This window comes from Ranitomeya imitator, chromosome 5 (assembly GCF_032444005.1).
Source record: "Ranitomeya imitator isolate aRanImi1 chromosome 5, aRanImi1.pri, whole genome shotgun sequence".
Lineage (NCBI taxonomy): Eukaryota > Metazoa > Chordata > Amphibia > Anura > Dendrobatidae > Ranitomeya > Ranitomeya imitator.
This window is the reverse complement of record NC_091286.1, coordinates 709,323,936-709,344,177: the sequence shown is the minus strand read 5'-3', so window position 1 is coordinate 709,344,177 and position 20,242 is coordinate 709,323,936. Positions and strand designations below refer to the sequence as shown.

Below are 20,242 nucleotides of genomic sequence, written 5' to 3'. Positions count from 1 at the left end.
ACACTTTCTATGGTCCTCGCATTGACTAACATGCAGCCTCCGGCACCGCGCTTCTGCTGCTGCTCTACAACCACACCGGACACTTTCTATGGTCCTCGCATTGACTGTAACATGCAGTCTCCGGCACCGCGCTTCTGCTGCTCTACAACCCCACCGGACACTTTCTATGGTCCTCGCATTGACTAACATGCAGTCTCCGGCACCGCGCTTCTGCTGCTGCTCTACAACCCCACTGGACACTTTCTATGGTCCTCGCATTGACCAACATGCAGCATCCGGCACCGCGCTTCTGCTGCTCTACAACCCCACCGGACACTTTCTATGGTCCTCGCATTGACTAACATGCAGCCTCCTGCACCGCGCTTCTGCTGCTGCTCTACAACCCCACTGGACACTTTCTATGGTCCTCGCATTGACCAACATGCAGCCTCCGGCACGGCGCTTCTGCTGCTCTACAACCACACCGGACACTTTCTATGGTCCTCGCATTGACTGTAACATGCAGTCTCCGGCACCGCGCTTCTGCTGCTCTACAACCACACCGGACACTTTCTATGGTCCTCACATTGACTGTAACATGCAGCCTCCGGCACCGTGCTTCTGCTGCTGCTCTACAACCACAGCGGACACTTTCTATGATCCTCGCATTGACTGTAACATGCAGCCTCCGGCACCGCACTTCTGCTGCTGCTCTACAACCCCAGTAGACACTTTCTATGGTCCTCGCATTGACTAACATGCAGCCTCCGGCACCGCGCTTCTGCTGCTCTACAACCACACCAGACACTTTCTATGGTCCTCGCATTGACTAACATGCAGCCTCCGGCACTGCGCTTCTGCTGCTCTACAACCACACCGGACACTTTCTATGGTCCTTACATTGACTGTAACATGTAGCCACCGACACCGCGCTTCTGCTGCTCTACAACCACACCGGACACTTTCTATGGTCCTCGCATTGACTGTAACATGCAGCCTCCAGCACCGCGCTTCTGCTTCTGCTCTACAACCACACCGGACACTTTCTATGGTCCTTACATTGACTGTAACATGTAGCCACCGACACCGCGCTTCTGCTGCTCTACAACCACACCGGACACTTTCTATGGTCCTCGCAATGACTGCAACATGCAGTCTCCGGCACCGCGCTTCTGCTTCTGCTCTACAACCACACCGGACACTTTCTATGGTCCTCGCATTGACTGTAACATGCAGCCTCCGGCACCACGCTTCTGCTGCTCTACAACCCCACAGGACACTTTCTATGGTCCTCGCATTGACTAACATGCAGTCTCCGGCACCGCGCTTCTGCTGCTCTACAACCCCACTGGACACTTTCTATGGTCCTCACATTGACTGTAACATGCAGCCTCCGGCACCGCGCTTCTGCTGCTCTACAACCCCACAGGACACTTTCTATGGTCCTCGCATTGACTAACATGCAGCCTCTGGCTCCTCGCTTCTGCTGCTCTACAACCCCACCGGACACTTTCTATGGTCCTTACATTGACTGTAACATGTAGCCACCGACACCGCGCTTCTGCTGCTCTACAACCACACCGGACACTTTCTATAGTCCTCACATTGACTGTAACATGCAGCCTCCGGCACCGCGCTTCTGCTGCTCTACAACCCCACAGGACACTTTCTATGGTCCTCGCATTGACTAACATGCAGTCTCCGGCACCACGCTTCTGCTGCTCTACAACCCCACCGGACACTTTCTATGGTCCTCGCATTGACTAACATGCAGCCTCTGGCTCCTCGCTTCTGCTGCTCTACAACCCCACCGGACACTTTCTATGGTCCTTACATTGACTGTAACATGTAGCCACCGACACCGCGCTTCTGCTGCTCTACAACCACACCGGACACTTTCTATGGTCCTCGCATTGACTGTAACATGCAGCCTCCGGCACCGCGCTTCTGCTGCTCTACAACCCCACCGGACAATTTCTATGGTCCTCGCATTGACTGTAACATGCAGCCTCCGGCACCACGCTTCTGCTGCTCTACAACCCCAGCGGACACTTTCTATGGTCCTCGCATTGACTAACATGCAGTCTCCGGCACCGGGCTTCTGCTGCTCTACAACAACACCGGACACTTTCTATGGTCCTCGCATTGACTAACATGCAGCCTCCAGCACCACGCTTCTGCTGCTCTACAACCACACCGGACACTTTCTATGGTCCTCGCATTGACTGTAACATGCAGCCTCCGGCACCGCGCTTCTGCTGCTCTACAACCCCACCGGACACTTTCTATGGTCCTCGCATTACCTGTAACATGCAGCCACCAGCACCAAGCTTCTCCTGCTCTACAACCCCACCGGACACTTTCTGTGGTCCTTCCATTGACTGTAACATGCAGTCTCCAGCACCAAGCTTCTCCTGCTCTACAACCCCACCGGACACTTTCTGTGGTCCTTGCATTGACTGTAACAGGCAGCCACCAGCACCGCGCTTCTGCTGCTCTACAACCACACCGGACACTTTCTATGGTCCTCGCATTACCTGTAACATGCAGCCACCAGCACCGCGCTTCTGCTGCTCTACAACCACACCGGACACTTTCTATGGTCCTCGCATTGACTGTAACATGCAGCCTCCAGCACCAAGCTTCTCCTGCTCTACAACCCCACCAGACACTTTCTGTGGTCCTTGCATTGACTGTAACAGGCAGCCACCAGCACCGCGCTTCTGCTGCTCTACAACCCCACAGGACACTTTCTATGATCCTCGCATTGACTAACATGCAGTCTCCGGCACCGCGCTTCTGCTGCTCTACAACCCCACTGGACACTTTCTATGGGTCCTCGCATTGACTGTAACATGCAGCCACCAGCACCAAGCTTCTCCTGCTCTACAACCCCACCGGACACTTTCTATGGTGCTTGCATTGACTGTAACAGGCAGCCACCAGCACCGCGCTTCTGCTGCTCTACAACCACACCGGACACTTTCTATGGTCCTCGCATTGACTGTAACATGCAGACTCCGCCACCACGCTTCTGCTGCTCTACAACCACACCGGACACTTTCTATGGTCCTCGCATTGACTGTAACATGCAGTCTCCGGCACCGCGCTTCTGCTGCTCTACAACCACACCGGACACTTTCTATGGTCCTCGCATTGACTGTAACATGCAGTCTCCGGCACCGCGCTTCTGCTGCTCTACAACCCCACAGGAAACTTTCTATGGTCCTCGCATTGACTGTAACATGCAGCCTCCGGCACCGCGCTTCTGCTGCTGCTCTACAACCCCACTGGACACTTTCTATGGTCCTCGCATTGACCAACATGCAGCCTCCGGCACCGCGCTTCTGCTGCTCTACAACCACACCGGACACTTTCTATGGTCCTCGCATTGACTAACATGCAGCCTCCGGCACCGCGCTTCTGCTGCTGCTCTACAACCACACCGGACACTTTCTATGGTCCTCGCATTGACTGTAACATGCAGTCTCCGGCACCGCGCTTCTGCTGCTGCTCTACAACCCCACTGGACACTTTCTATGGTCCTCGCATTGACCAACATGCAGCCTCCGGCACCGCGCTTCTGCTGCTCTACAACCCCACCGGACACTTTCTATGGTCCTCGCATTGACTAACATGCAGCCTCCGGCACCGCGCTTCTGCTGCTCTACAACCCCACCGGACACTTTCTATGGGTCCTCGCATTGACTGTAACATGCAGCCACCAGCACCAAGCTTTTCCTGCTCTACAACCCCACCAGACACTTTCTGTGGTCCTTGCATTGACTGTAACAGGCAGCCACCAGCACCGTGCTTCTGCTGCTCTACAACCACACCGGACACTTTCTATGGTCCTCGCATTGACTGTAACATGCAGCCTCCGCCACCATGCTTCTGCTGCTGCTCTACAACCACACCGGACACTTTCTATGGTCCTCGCATTGACTGTAACAGGCAGCCACCAGCACCGCGCTTCTGCTGCTCTACAACCCCACTGGACACTTTCTATGGTCCTCGCATTGACTAACATGCAGCCTCCGGCACCGCGCTTCTGCTGCTCTACAACCACACCGGACACTTTCTATGGTCCTCGCATTGACTAACATGCAGCCTCCGGCACCGCGCTTCTGCTGCTGCTCTACAACCCCACTGGACACTTTCTATGGTCCTCGCATTGACTGTAACATGCAGTCTCCGGCACCGCGCTTCTGCTGCTCTACAACCCCACTGGACATTTTCTATGGTCCTCGCATTGACTGTAATATGCAGCCTCCGGCAACGCGCTTCTGCTGCTGCTCTACAACCCCACCGGACACTTTCTATGATCCTCACATTGACTGTAACATGCAGCCACCAGCACCAAGCTTCTCCTGCTCTACAACCCCACCGGACACTTTCTATGGTCCTTGCATTGACTGTAACAGGCAGCCACCAGCACCGTGCTTCTGCTGCTCTACAACCACACCGGACACTTTCTATGGTCCTCGCATTGACTGTAACATGCAGCCACCAGCACCAAGCTTCTCCTGCTCTACAACCCCACCGGACACTTTCTGTGGTCCTTGCATTGACTGTAACAGGCAGCCACCAGCACCGTGCTTCTGCTGCTCTACAACCACACCGGACACTTTCTATGGTCCTCGCATTGACTGTAACATGCAGCCTCCGCCACCACGCTTCTGCTGCTCTACAACCCCACCGGACACTTTCTATGATCCTCGCATTAACTGTAACATGCAGTCTCCGGCACCGCGCTTCTGCTGCTGCTCTACAACCCCACCGGACACATTCTATGGTCCTCGCATTGACTAACATGCAGCCTCCAGCACCGCACTTCTGCTGCTGCTCTACAACCCCATATACCCAAAATAATGGACCAAACAATACAGAAGGTGTACCTCCAAAAAGAGCATCTATCCAAAAAAGAAGGGAAATACAAACCATTGGATAATTAAAATATAAAGAATTTTATTAAATATGATTAAAAGACAAATATGTAATTCATATGTAGACGTATATAGAACAAGGGGAAACACAGCAAAGTGAACCCAGGGCAATCCACACAGTATAACTGGATATGTACAAGTTAGTCACTACATATATATGCACCAGCAGGCTCTGGATTATAAAGCATATATGATCATAAACAAAATACAACGGAAGTCCATATAATAGATCTTTACAGACTGTATAGATAGTGCAAAAGCTACAGAAATCTGTGGATAGTAGTAAGAGATAAATGTGTCTATTGTAGACTACTATAATATAATAAAGGAGAGGCCATATACTCATAACCCTATATGGTGTTACACAAAAAGTACAAGACTGTGCCAATAATTAAGGTAACCACATAGGTCTGGACTAAAAGTGTCAGTGCATAATGCATACGGCACAAAAGGCCACATAAACCCATATGAGGGCCATATAAAGCGGATCATAAATGCAGTGTCAATGTTGCATGCATACCTGCTGGTACAGAGGATTGCCGTGGGACAGGATAACCCCGACGCGCGTTTCGCAGCGTGGCTTCTTCCAGGGGGTCGTATGTCCCACGGCAATCCTCTGTACCAGCAGGTATGCATGCAACATTGACACTGCATTTATGATCCGCTTTATATGGCCCTCATATGGGTTTATGTGGCCTTTTGTGCCGTATGCATTATGCACTGACACTTTTAGTCCAGACCTATGTGGTTACCTTAATTATTGGCACAGTCTTGTACTTTTTGTGTAACACCATATAGGGTTATGAGTATATGGCCTCTCTTTTATTATATTATAGTAGTCTACAATAGACACATTTATCTCTTACTACTATCCACAGATTTCTGTAGCCTTTGCACTATCTATACAGTCTGTAAAGATCTATTATATGGACTTCCGTTGTATTTTGTTTATGATCATATATGCTTTATAATCCAGAGCCTGCTGGTGCATATATATGTAGTGACTAACTTGTACATATCCAGTTATACTGTGTGGATTGCCCTGGGTTCACTTTGCTGTGTTTCCCCTTGTTCTATATACGTCTACATATGAATTACATATTTGTCTTTTAATCATATTTAATAAAATTCTTTATATTTTAATTATCCAATGGTTTGTGCTCTACAACCCCAGTAGACACTTTCTATGGTCCTCGCATTGACTGTAACATGCAGCCTCCGGCACCGCGCTTCTGCTGCTGCTGCTCTACAACCACACCGGACACATTCTATGGTCCTCGCATTGACTGTAACATGCAGCCTCCGGCACCGTGCTTCTGCTGCTCTACAACCTCACCGGACACTTTCTATGGTCCTCGCATTGACTGTAACATGCAGCCTCCGGCACCGCGCTTCTGCTGCTCTACAACCACACCGGACACTTTCTATGGTCCTCGCATTGACTGTAACATGCAGCCTCCGGCACCGCACTTCTGCTCTACAACCACACCGGACACTTTCTATGGTCCTCGCATTGACTAACATGCAGCCTCCGGCACCGCGCTTCTGCTGCTCTACAACCACACCCGACACTTTCTATGGTCCTCGCATTGACTAACATGCAGTCTCCGGCACCGCGCTTCTGCTGCTCTACAACCCCAACGGACACTTTCTATGGTCCTCGCATTGACTGTAACATGCAGCCTCCGGCACCGCACTTCTGCTCTACAACCCCAACGGACACTTTTTATGGTCCTCGCATTGACTGTAACATGCAGCCTCCGGCTACGCGCTTCTGCTGCTTTACAACCCCAACGGACACTTTCTATGGTCCTCGCATTGACTGTAACAAGCAGCCTCCGGCACCGCGCTTCTGCTGCTCTACAACCACACCCGACACTTTCTATGGTCCTCGCATTGACTGTAACATGCAGCCTCCGGCACCGCGCTTCTGCTGCTCTACAACCCCACCGGACACTTTCTATGGTCCTCGCATTGACTAACATGCAGCCTCCGGCACCGCACTTCTGCTGCTGCTCTACAACCACACCGGACAATTTCTATGGTCCTCGCATTGACTGTAACATGCAGCCTCCAGCACCACGCTTCTGCTGCTCTACAACCACACCGGACAATTTCTATGGTCCTCGCATTGACTGTAACATGCAGCCTCCGGCACCGCGCTTCTGCTGCTGCTCTACAACCACACCGGACAATTTCTATGGTCCTCGCATTGACTAACATGCAGCCTCCGGCACCGCGCTTCTGCTGCTCTACAACCCCACCGGACAATTTCTATGGTCCTCGCATTGACTGTAACATGCAGCCTCCGGCACCGCGCTTCTGCTGCTCTACAACCACACCCGACACTTTCTATGGTCCTCGCATTGACTAACATGCAGCCTCCGGCACCGCGCTTCTGCTGCTCTACAACCCCACCGGACACTTTCTATGGTCCTTGCATTGACTGTAACATGCAGCCTCCGGCACCGCGCTTCTGCTGCTGCTCTACAACCCCACCGGACACTTTCTATGGTCCTCGCATTGACTGTAACATGCAGCCTCCGGCACTGCGCTTCTGCTGCTCTACAACCCCACCGGACAATTTCTATGGTCCTCGCATTGACTGTAACATGCTGCCTCCAGCACCGCGCTTCTGCTGCTCTACAACCACATCGGACACTTTCTATGATCCTCGCATTGACTGTAACATGCAGTCTTCGGCACCGCGCTTCTGCTGCTCTACAACCACATCGGACACTTTCTATGGTCCTCACATTGACTGTAACATGCAGCCTCCAGCACCGCGCTTCTGCTGCTCTACAACCACACCGGACACTTTCTATGGTCCTCGCATTGACTGTAACATGCAGCCTCCGGCACCGCGCTTCTGCTGCTCTACAACCCCACCGGACACTTTCTATGGTCCTCACATTGACTGTAACATGCAGTCTTCGGCACCGCGCTTCTGCTGCTCTACAACCCCACCGGACACTTTCTATGGTCCTCGCATTGACTAACATGCAGCCTCCAGCACCGCGCTTCTGCTGCTCTACAACCCCACCGGACACTTTCTATGGTCCTCGCATTGACTGTAACATGCAGCCTCCAGCACCGCGCTTCTGCTGCTCTACAACCACACCGGACAATTTCTATGGTCCTCGCATTGACTGTAACATGCAGCCTCCGGCACCAGGCTTCTGCTGCTCTACAACCCCAGCGGACACTTTCTATGGTCCTCGCATTGACTAACATGCAGCCTCCGGCACCGCGCTTCTGCTGCTCTACAACCACACCGGACACTTTCTATGGTCCTCGCATTGACTGTAACATGCAGCCTCCGGCACCAGGCTTCTGCTGCTCTACAACCCCAGCGGACACTTTCTATGGTCCTCGCATTGACTGTAACATGCAGCCTCCGGCACCAGGCTTCTGCTGCTCTACAACCACACCGGACACTTTCTATGGTCCTCGCATTGACTTTAACATGCAGTCTCTGGCACCGCGCTTCTGCTGCTCTACAACCACACTGGACACTTTCTATGGTCCTCGCATTGACTGTAACATGCAGCCTCCAGCACCGCGCTTCTGCTGCTCTACAACCACACCGGACAATTTCTATGGTCCTCGCATTGACTGTAACATGCAGCCTCCAGCACCGCGCTTCTGCTGCTCTACAACCCCACCGGACACTTTCTATGGTCCTCGCATTGACTGTAACATGCAGCCTCCAGCACCGCGCTTCTGCTGCTCTACAACCCCACCGGACACTTTCTATGGTCCTCGCATTGACTGTAACATGCAGCCTCCGGCACCAGGCTTCTGCTGCTCTACAACCACACCGGACACTTTCTATGGTCCTCGCATTGACTGTAACATGCAGCCTCCAGCACCGCGCTTCTGCTGCTCTACAACCCCACCGGACACTTTCTATGGTCCTCGCATTGACTGTAACATGCAGCCTCCAGCACCGCGCTTCTGCTGCTCTACAACCACACCGGACACTTTCTATGGTCCTCGCATTGACTGTAACATGCAGCCTCCGGCACCAGGCTTCTGCTGCTCTACAACCACACCGGACACTTTCTATGGTCCTCGCATTGACTGTAACATGCAGCCTCCAGCACTGCGCTTCTGCTGCTCTACAACCACACCGGACAATTTCTATGGTCCTCGCATTGACTGTAACATGCAGCCTCCAGCACCGCGCTTCTGCTGCTCTACAACCCCAGCGGACACTTTCTATGGTCCTCGCATTGACTAACATGCAGCCTCCGGCACCGCGCTTCTGCTGCTCTACAACCACACCAGACACTTTCTATGGTCCTCGCATTGACTGTAACATGCAGCCTCCGGCACCGCGCTTCTGCTGCTCTACAACCCCAGCGGACACTTTCTATGGTCCTCGCATTGACTAACATGCAGCCTCCAGCACTGCGCTTCTGCTGCTCTACAACCACACCGGACACTTTCTATGGTCCTCGCATTGACTGTAACATGCAGCCTCCGGCACCGCGCTTCTGCTGCTCTACAACCCCAGCGGACACTTTCTATGGTCCTCGCATTGACTGTAACATGCAGCCTCCGGCACCGTGCTTCTGCTGCTCTACAACCCCAGCGGACACTTTCTATGGTCCTCGCATTGACTGTAACATGCAGCCTCCGGCACCGTGCTTCTGCTGCTCTACAACCCCAGCGGACACTTTCTATGGTCCTCGCATTGACTGTAACATGCAGTCTCTGGCACCGCGCTTCTGCTGCTCTACAACCCCACTGGACACTTTCTATGGGTCCTGTCTCTATAAACCAGGAGCTGTCATAAAAGTGTCCTAAATCAATGAATGGGACTGTGAAATATTTAGGTATGTGGTAAATGTCATATCCATAGGATGTCAGACTATAGCCCCATCATGCCGCCTCCGCCAGCTGGTATTCTCCCCTTAGTGATACTGGAGCCATTTCTTCTCCAGGTGAGTAAAACACAAGCATTCGGCCACAAACATACAAGAACACATGATCCACCAGCCCTGGACGCCTCTCTCTGCTGCTCCTTGGTCCTGTTCCAATGCTCAGGTGCCAATTGTAAGCAAAGGTACGATGGGCATTATGACATATGCACTGTCCCAAACACAGCAAGCTGCAATGCTCTGCGTGTCCTGACACCTTTTTTATTATACCGCAGACACCACACGAGACCTGTTGTATACCGGGGACACCACACGAGACCTGCCGTATACCGGGGACACCACACGAGACCTGTCGTAAACCGGGGACACCACACGAGACCTGCCGTATACCGGGGACACCACACGAGACCCGCCGTATACCGGGGACACCACACGAGACCCGCCGTATACCGGGGACACCACACGAGACCCGCCGTATACCAGGGACACCACACGAGACCCGCCGTATACCGGGGACACCACGCGAGACCCTCCGTATACCGAGGACACCACGCGAGACCCACCGTATACCGGGGACACCACATGAGACCTGCCGTATACCGGGGACACCACACGAGACCCGCCGTATACCGGGGACACCACACGAGACCCGCCGTATACCGGGGACACCACACGAGACCTGCCGTATACCGGGGACACCACACGAGACCCGCCGTATACCGGGGACACTACACGAGACCTGCCGTATACCGGGGACACCACACGAGACCCGCCGTATACCGGGGACACCACACGAGACCCGCCGTATACCGGGGACACCACATGAGACCCGCCGTATACCGGGGACACCACACGAGACATCTCCGTAATCTATTCCCCCTCCCCTCCACGGGTACTAAACTGTACTACATCTCAACTATGTGTATTATCCATCCCGTCATCTTCAGAATGCTGCACCACCCTACATCTCTTCCTCATCTCTGTCTACCACCCAAGCCTGCTCTGGATGGAGTTTGTAAATTGGTAACATGTCCCTTCTGTCAGCGGTTAGATGCCGCAGTGAGTAATGCTTTCCTGCACGGCCACACGCCCTCCTGCTCGGTCACACGCCCTCCTGCTCGGTCACACGCCCTCCTGCAAGGCCGCACTCCCTCCTGCACGGCCACGCGCCCCCCTGCACGGCCACGCGCCCTCCTGAGTGGCCACACGCCCCCCTGCTCGGCCACGCGCCCCCCCCCTGCACGGCCACGCGCCACCCTGCACGGCCACGCGCCCTCCTGCACGGCCACGCGCCCTCCTGCACGGCCACGCGCCCTCCTGCACGGCCACGCGCCCTCCTGCACGGCCACGCGCCCTCCTGCTCGGCCACGCGCCCTCCTGCTCGGCCACGCGCCCTCCTGCTCGGCCACACGCCCTCCTGCTCGGCCACACGCCCTCCTGCACGGCCACACGCCCTCTTGCTCGGCCACACGTCCTCCTGCTCGGCCACATGCCCTCCTGCTCGGCCACACGCCCTCCTGCTCGGCCACACGCCCTCCTGCACGGCCACACGCCCTCTTGCTCGGCCACACGCCCTCCTGCACGGCCACACGTCCTCCTGCTCGGCCACACGCCCTCCTGCACGGCCACACGCCCTCCTGCACGGCCACACGCCTTCCTGCACGGCCACACGCCTTCCTGCACGGGCTGCCACCTGCATGCATTGCTCAGCTACTATTAATCATGAACAGTCCTGGGCATGTATATAATTAACGTTTAATTGCACTATATGACTTGCTGGACAAGGGCTCCGTGCAGCTGAACCGCGGCCATTGCACACATGGAATGATTGGATTTCCATGCACCGCTGACACCTTTGTGCAGTGCACAGACTACTCATTCTTTGGAATTTTATATCATATGGTTATTGGGTAGTGACCATTGGGCCGAAACCTACTAGGTTTGTGCTGCCCCATTTCCTAAATTATATATATATATATATATATATATATATATATAAACTCACTTACACAAAACATATTCATAAGTACTACAAGAAGCATTATCACCCTCCGAAAAAAAATGTAGGGCGACGTCTGATGTCACCAGTAAGCCCCACACTCACCTTCAGAGTCCTTGGAGAAGGAGAGGAGCCGATCGCTGCTGTCTGAAAGATCCAACTCATCCACTAGTAACAGATCGGAGTCCAGGACCAGACTGCCGGCATCCAGAGGGTCCGCACTTCCCCCTGACACAGAAAAAGCCCATTACTCCCAGACAATCCGTCCCCGGACACTGTCCACACGTGCAAGAGACAGGAGCACACAAGCAAGACGACGGACCACCAACCAGAGGATGCCAATTATGGGGTACACAGCAGGACACAGGAGGCATGTATAATATATATATATATATATATATATATATATATATATATATATATATACACATATACATACACAGTACAGACCAAAAGTTTGGACACACCTCAATTAAAGATTTTTCTGTACTTTCATGACTATGAAAATTGTACATTCACACTGAAGGCATCAAAACTATGAATTAACACATGTGGAATTATATACTTAACAAAAAAGTGTGAAACAACTGAAATTTTGTCTTATATTCTAGGTTCTTCAAAGTTGTCACCTTTTGCTTTGATGACTGCTTTGCACATTCTTGGCATTCTCTTGACGAGCTTCAAGATATATATATATATATATATATATATATACACACACAGTGGGGCAAAAAAGTATTTAGTCAGTCAGCAATAGTGCAAGTTCCACCACTTAAAAAGATGAGAGGCGTCTGTAATTTACATCATAGGTAGACCTCAACTATGGGAGACAAACTGAGAAAAAAAAATCACATTGTCTGTTTTTTTCACATTTTATTTGCATATTATGGTGGAAAATAAGTATTTGGTCAGAAACAAACAATCCAGATTTCTGGCTCTCACAGACCTGTAACTTCTTCTTTAAGAGTCTCCTCTTTCCTCCACTCATTACCTGTAGTAATGGCACCTGTTTAAACTTGTTATCAGTATAAAAAGACACCTGTGCACACCCTCAAACAGTCTGACTCCAAACTCCACTATGGTGAAGACCAAAGAGCTATCAAAGGACACCAGAAACAAAATTGTAGCCCTGCACCAGGCTGGGAAGACTGAATCTGCAATAGTCAACCAGCTTGGAGTGAAGAAATCAACAGTGGGAGCAATAATTAGAAAATGGAAGACATACAAGACCACTGATAATCTCCCTCGATCTGGGGCTCCACGCAAAATCCCACCCCGTGGGGTCAGAATGATCACAAGAACGGTGAGCAAAAATCCCAGAACCACGCGGGGGGACCTAGTGAATGAACTGCAGAGAGCTGGGACCAATGTAACAAGGCCTACCATAAGTAACACACTACGCCACCATGGACTCAGATCCTGCAGTGCCAGACGTGTCCCACTGCTTAAACCAGTACATGTCCGGGCCCGTCTGAAGTTTGCTAGAGAGCATTTGGATGATCCAGAGGAGTTTTGGGAGAATGTCCTATGGTCTGATGAAACCAAACTGGAACTGTTTGGTAGAAACACAACTTGTCGTGTTTGGAGGAAAAAGAATACTGAGTTGCATCCATCAAACACCATACCTACTGTAAAGCATGGTGGTGGAAACATCATGCTTTGGGGCTGTTTCTCTGCAAAGGGGCCAGGACGGCTAATCCGGGTACATGAAAGAATGAATGGGGTCATGTATCATGAGATTTTGAGTGCAAACCTCCTTCCATCAGCAAGGGCATTGAAGATGAAACGTGGCTGGGTCTTTCAACATGACAATGATCCAAAGCACACCGCCAGGGCAACGAAGGAGTGGCTTCGTAAGAAGCATTTCAAGGTCCTGGAGTGGCCTAGCCAGTCTCCAGATCTCAACCCTATAGAAAACCTTTGGAGGGAGTTGAAAGTCCGTGTTGCCAAGCGAAAAGCCAAAAACATCACTGCTCTAGAGGAGATCTGCATGGAGGAACGGGCCAACATACCAACAACAGTGTGTGGCAACCTTGTGAAGACTTACAGAAAACGTTTGACCTCTGTCATTGCCAACAAAGGATATATTACAAAGTATTGAGATGAAATTTTGTTTCTGACCAAATACTTATTTTCCACCATAATATGCAAATAAAATGATAAAAAAACAGACAATGTGATTTTCTGGATTTTTTTTTCTCAGTTTGTCTCCCATAGTTGAGGTCTACCTATGATGTAAATTACAGACGCCTCTCATCTTTTTAAGTGGTGGAACTTGCACTATTGCTGACTGACTAAATACTTTTTTGCCCCACTGTGTGTGTGTATATATATATATATATATATATATATATACATATATACACACTATATATAATTGTCTAAGGGTCACTTCCGTCTTTCTGTCACGGTTATTGATAGATAGATATAATGTATAGGTCAATCCATATCAAGTGACCTCACGTCTTTAGATATTTTTTATTTTTTGTTTTTATGAAGTACACCTTTAGTTAATTACAAATTAAAAGTTTTGAATTTTTTTCTTCATCGGTTAATTTTTTACAGATTTCTAAAGTTTCAAGAAAGCGCGGATTTTGGCCTGGTATGGCTTTACACTTTTGATCATATCTCGGGCTAGAATTAAGATATAGAGGTGGGAGAGGCATCATTGTTCTCAGAACGGTACCGGCTTTCATTTCATATGTCAGAAGACTATGTTTCTTTATGTTTTGGAGAAATCAAATTCAAAATTTTGATGCGTAATTGTGAAAAAAACGTATGTTTTAAAATTGTGAACACATGCGTGTGCGTTACTTGTGTTCTTGTTTATATTTGAACAGGGATTCAGCTTGGGATCTATCATTTTTTTTTTTTAAGCCTTGAATCATCTGATTTTATGTTTGTGAGTTTCTTCCTTTTATCTTTTCAAATTACAACTTATTGAATTCAACATTTAAATGTAACAATAAAGAAACACAAAAAACAAATCCCGAAGAGCCAGAATAAATACATCTTAATCGTCGTAACACAACTTGTTCAATGCATTCAGGGTGAAAATGCTGAGCAGGAAAAAAGATAAAAGGTGATCACATCCTCAAGTGTGATTTATAAATACAGGCTCATCCTAATTATATGTTAAAAACAAGAAAAGAACCAATATTTTACCACCTATTTATACATGGAACAATTGTTTGCTATTATATCACTGACCATGTCATTTATGAAGTGTTTATGAATAGTCCAGGAGTTAAATCCTCGTTCTGTAAAATGTGAACTAATCAGACAATTAATAGTAGGTTGTTACACGGCCTTTTATCATCAATGTGTCCCTTCTAGTGGGTGAGATGTCAGCTCGTCTATATTACTAGCAATGGCCGTTTCCTTTTGTGTCAGTATGTTTTTTTTGTGTCATGGTGCTCGGCTCCACCTGAGTTATATCTGATTTTTGTAACTTTTACAATGTCTGGTTTTCTTGGATACACAAAGGACGGCGCTGGACCAGAAAGTGCAGAAGAGTCACTTCTACGTCTTCATTTTTACAATCTTTGGAGAGTCCAGTAGCCGCCACCGGCGCCGATCATATTCACAGGTCACATCGCCAGTTGTGTCATCCATTGCCGATCTTGTGCCGCCTTCTACCACGTCATGGACGTCACTGTCTCTGCTGAATGAAGAAACCCTTGTTTTTATTTCTGTGTCACTACATGGGATGACAGTCCGGTATTGCGGAGTCCCCTTTCTGCTTCCTGTAACCGAGGTTTTCACAAACTCTCCTCCTCCTCTTCGTAGTCCTGGTTTGTACAATACATGGACTGGATGATAAGAATAGTTTTCTCCCTACATTTGAGGAGTTTCCTGGGTGATAAGATTTGGTGAATGTGGCCTCTGGAGGCTGGAGCTGCCGGCCGGTCCTCTGCTCTGCAGTCACCGTCTACCCCTGGTCATTCTCACCCTATAACAAAGCTTTCTCCTCTGTCCTCTCCTGCTTCCAAGCTGTAACATAATACAGTAATATCTAACAATCATGGATGATAAGATTTGGTGTGAATGTGGCCTCTGGAGGCTGGAGCTGCCGGCCGGTCCTCTGCTCTGCAGTCACCGTCTACCCCTGGTCATTCTCACCCTATAACAAAGCTTCTCCTCTGTCCTCTCCTGCTTCTAAACTGTAACATAATACAGTAATATCTAACAATCATAGATGATGAGATTTGGTGTGAATGTGGCCTGTGGAGGCCGAGCTGCCGGCCGGTCCTCTGCTCTGCAGTCACCGTCTACCCCTGGTCATTCTCACCCTATAACAAAGCTTTCTCCTCTGTCCTCTCCTGCTTCTAAACTGTAACATAATACAGTAATATCTAACAATCATAGATGATGAGATTTGGTGTGAATGTGGCCTCTGGAGGCTGGAGCTGCCGGCCGGTCATCTGCTCTGCAGTCACCGTCTACCCCTGGTCATTCTCACCCTATAACAAAGCTTCTCCTCTGTCCTCTCCTGCTTCCAAGCTGTAACATAATACAGTAATATCTAACAATCATGGATGATGAGATTTGGTGTGAATGTGGCCTGTGGAGGCCGAGCTGCCGGCCGGTCCTCTGCTCTGCAGTCACCGTCTACCCCTGGTCATTCTCACCCTATAACAAAGCTTCTCCTCTGTCCTCTCCTGCTTCCAAGCTGTAACATAATACAGTAATATCTAACAATCATGGATGATAAGATTTGGTGTGAATGTGGCCTCTGGAGGCTGGAGCTGCCGGCCGGTCCTCTGCTCTGCAGTCACCGTCTACCCCTGGTCATTCTCACCCTATAACAAAGCTTCTCCTCTGTCCTCTCCTGCTTCTAAACTGTAACATAATACAGTAATATCTAACAATCATGGATAAGATTTGGTGAATGTGGCCTGTGGAGGCTGGAGCTGCCGGCCGGTCCTCTGCTCTGCAGTCACCGTCTACCCCTGGTCGTTCTCACCCTATAACAAAGCTTTCTCCTCTGTCCTCTCCTGCTTCCAAGCTGTAACATAATACAGTAATATCTAACAATCATGGATGATAAGATTTGGTGTGAATGTGGCCTCTGGAGGCTGGAGCTGCCGGCCGGTCCTCTGCTCTGCAGTCACCGTCTACCCCTGGTCATTCTCAGCCCTAACAAAGCTTTCTCCTCTGTCCTCTCCTGCTTCTAAGCTGTAACATAATAAAATAATACAGTAATATCTAACAATCATGGATTATTTGGTATTTTTTTAAAATATGATCCCATCACGATCCCATCTTGTATTTTGGTACAGATGTGGCTCGGAGCATAGCAGGCACATGTGCAGTTTTTGACAGTTTGAAATTAAACTTTTTTTCAGAAATGCATTTTAAAGTTTTGTGTTTTCGTTCGCATAGGTAAAATATTACCAAAGATACTCTTGTGACATATCTGGTGAAAGCCTGTACAGATCTGAGTAGAATGGGGTTTATTTTGTTTCTCGATCTTTTTTCTAGCCTGAGTTATGGGGAGAAATGTAAAGCCAGGCAACACCGAAATTCACACTTTTTCCGAACTTTGAAAATCAATTTAAAATAAAAATCTGGAATTTTTTTTTCTTCACACTTTGCATTATCTGACACACTATTACCAAGTAACAAAATCTCAGAAAAATTAAAAATATAGAGGTAAAATTCATTGGTTCACTATATATATATCCAGAGCTGCTGAGCGCAGATGGAAAAGATCCCACTCCATCGAGCACTTCATCGCATTCAAACAGTCCCTCACTGCTTTCAAAACCATGCTCGCCACAGCAAAACAAACCTACTTCTCATCTCTCATATCCTCCCTGTCTCACAACCCCAAACAGTTATTCAACACCTTCAACTCTCTCCTCCGTCCCCCAGCACCTCCTCCCTCCCCACTCATCTCAGCTGAAGACTTCGCCTCATTTTTCAAGCAGAAAATTGAGAACATCAGAGACAATTTTAGTAAACAACCCCCAGAACCCTTCCTCCCAACTACCCAGCCCTCCACCTCCAAAACCAACTTCTCCACCATTACAGAAGACGGACTCTCCACTCTACTCTCAAGATCGCATCTCACCACCTGTGCACTCGACCCACTCCCATCCCACTTCATTCCAAACCTCACCACAGTCTTCATCCCAACCCTAACCCATCTCTTTAACCTATCACTAACAACTGGCATTTTCCCCTCAAGCTTTAAACATGCCACAATCACACCTATCCTCAAAAAGCCCTCTCTTGACCCATCCTCTGTATCTAGCTATCGCCCTATATCACTTCTCCCCTTTGCCTCAAAACTACTGGAACAACATGTCCATATTGAACTGTCCTCCCATCTATCTTCCTGCTCCTTCTTCGACCGCTTTCAATCAGGCTTCCGGTCACACCACTCCACTGAAACTGCCCTAACTAAGGTCACCAATGACCTATTAACCGCCAAGAGCAAGCGACACTACTCTGCCCTCCTCCTCCTGGACCTGTCCTCTGCCTTTGACACAGTGGACCATTCCCTGCTGCTGCAGACCCTCTCATCCCTTGGCATCACAGAATTGGCCCTATCCTGGATCTCATCATACCTAACTGACCGTACATTCAGCGTCTCCCACTCACACACCACCTCCTCACCTCGCCCCCTATCTGTCGGAGTCCCGCAAGGTTCAGTTCTAGGACCCCTGCTCTTCTCCATCTACACCTTTGGCCTGGGACAGCTCATAGAATCTCACGGCTTTCAGTATCATCTCTATGCTGACGACACACAGATCTACATCTCTGGACCAGATATCACCTCCCTACTAACCAGAATCCCTCAATGTCTGTCTGCTATTTCATCCTTCTTCTCCACTAGATTTCTAAAACTTAACATGGACAAAACAGAATTCATCATCTTTCCCCCATCTCACGCGATCTCCCCAACGAACCTATCCATTACAGTAAACGGCTGCCCACTCTCCCCAGTCCCACAAGCTCGCTGTCTTGGGGTAATCCTTGACACTGATCTCTCCTTTAAACCACATATCCAAACCCTTTCCACTTCCTGCCGCCTCCAACTCAAAAATATTTCACGGATCCGCACATTCCTAAACCAAGAATCTGCAAAAACCCTAGTCCATGCCCTCATCATCTCCCGCCTTGACTACTGTAACCTCCTGCTCTGTGGCCTCCCCTCTAACACTCTTGCACCCCTCCAATCTATTCTAAACTCTGCTGCCCGACTAATCCACCTGTCCCCCCGCTATTCCCCGGCCTCTCCCCTCTGTCAATCCCTGCACTGGCTCCCCATCACCCAGAGACTCCAGTACAAAAGCCTAACCATGACATATACAGCCATCCACAACCTGTCTCCTCCATACATCTGTGACCTCGTCTCCCGGTACTTTCCTGCACGCAACCTCCGATCCTCACAAGATCTCCTTCTCTACTCCCCTATTATCTCCTCTTCCCACAATCGCATACAAGATTTCTCTCGTGCATCCCCCCTACTCTGGAATGCTCTACCACAACATATCAGACTCTCGCCTACCATCGAAATTTTCAAAAAGAACCTGAAGACCCACCTCTTCCGACAAGCCTACAACCTGCAGTAACCACCGATTGACCAAACCGCTGCACGGCCAGCTCTACCCTCACCTACTGTATCCTCACCCATCCCTTGTAGATTGTGAGCCCTCGCGGGCAGGGTCCTCTCTCCTCCTGTACCAGTTGTGACTTGTATTTTTCAAGATTATTGTACTTGTTTTATTATGTATACCCCTCCTCACATGTAAAGCGCCATGGAATAAATGGCGCTATAATAATAAATAATAATAATAATAATAATAATATATATAGCAGCCATATAGTATATAGCACAGGCCACGTAGTATATAGGAGCCATGTAGTAGATAGCAGACAACAAATAATACGTGGCCTATGCTATGTACCATGTGGCTGTTATATACATACATATTGTAGAATACCCGATGCGTTAATACACGCCACGAAATACATAACAGTGGCCACGCAGTATATAACACAGCCCAAACAGTATATAACACAGTCCACGCAGTATGTAGCTGCCACGCAGTATATAACACAGGCGACGTAGTATATAACACTGGCCACGTAATATATAGCACAGCACATGCAGTATATAATACTGCCCATGTAGTATACAGCACAGAGCCACGCGGTATCTAACACAGCCCACGCAGTATATAACACTGGCCACGTAATATATAGCACAGCCCACGCAGTATATAACACTGGCCACGTAATATATAGCACAGCCCACATAGCATCTAACACAGCCCACGTAGTATACAGCAGTGTGGGTACATATCCCTGTTAAAAAAAATACAGTAATTAAAGGGAACCTGTCACCCCGTTTTTTGAGATTGAGATATAAATACTGTTAAATAGGGCCTGTGCTGTGCGTTACTATGGTGTATGTAGTG

General features: G+C 49.4%; 1 protein-coding gene across 2 annotated transcripts in view; it reads right to left on the bottom strand.

Moving 5' to 3' along the window:
- Window positions 1-20,242, bottom strand: part of ZNF513 (zinc finger protein 513) — a 126,071-nt gene that overhangs the window by 66,890 nt on the left and 38,939 nt on the right. For both annotated transcript variants that reach the window (XM_069728626.1, XM_069728625.1), the window contains exon 2: window positions 11,916-12,038. In XM_069728626.1, the coding sequence (XP_069584727.1) occupies window positions 11,916-12,038 (123 nt within the window). The remainder of the gene's footprint in view (window positions 1-11,915; window positions 12,039-20,242) is intronic.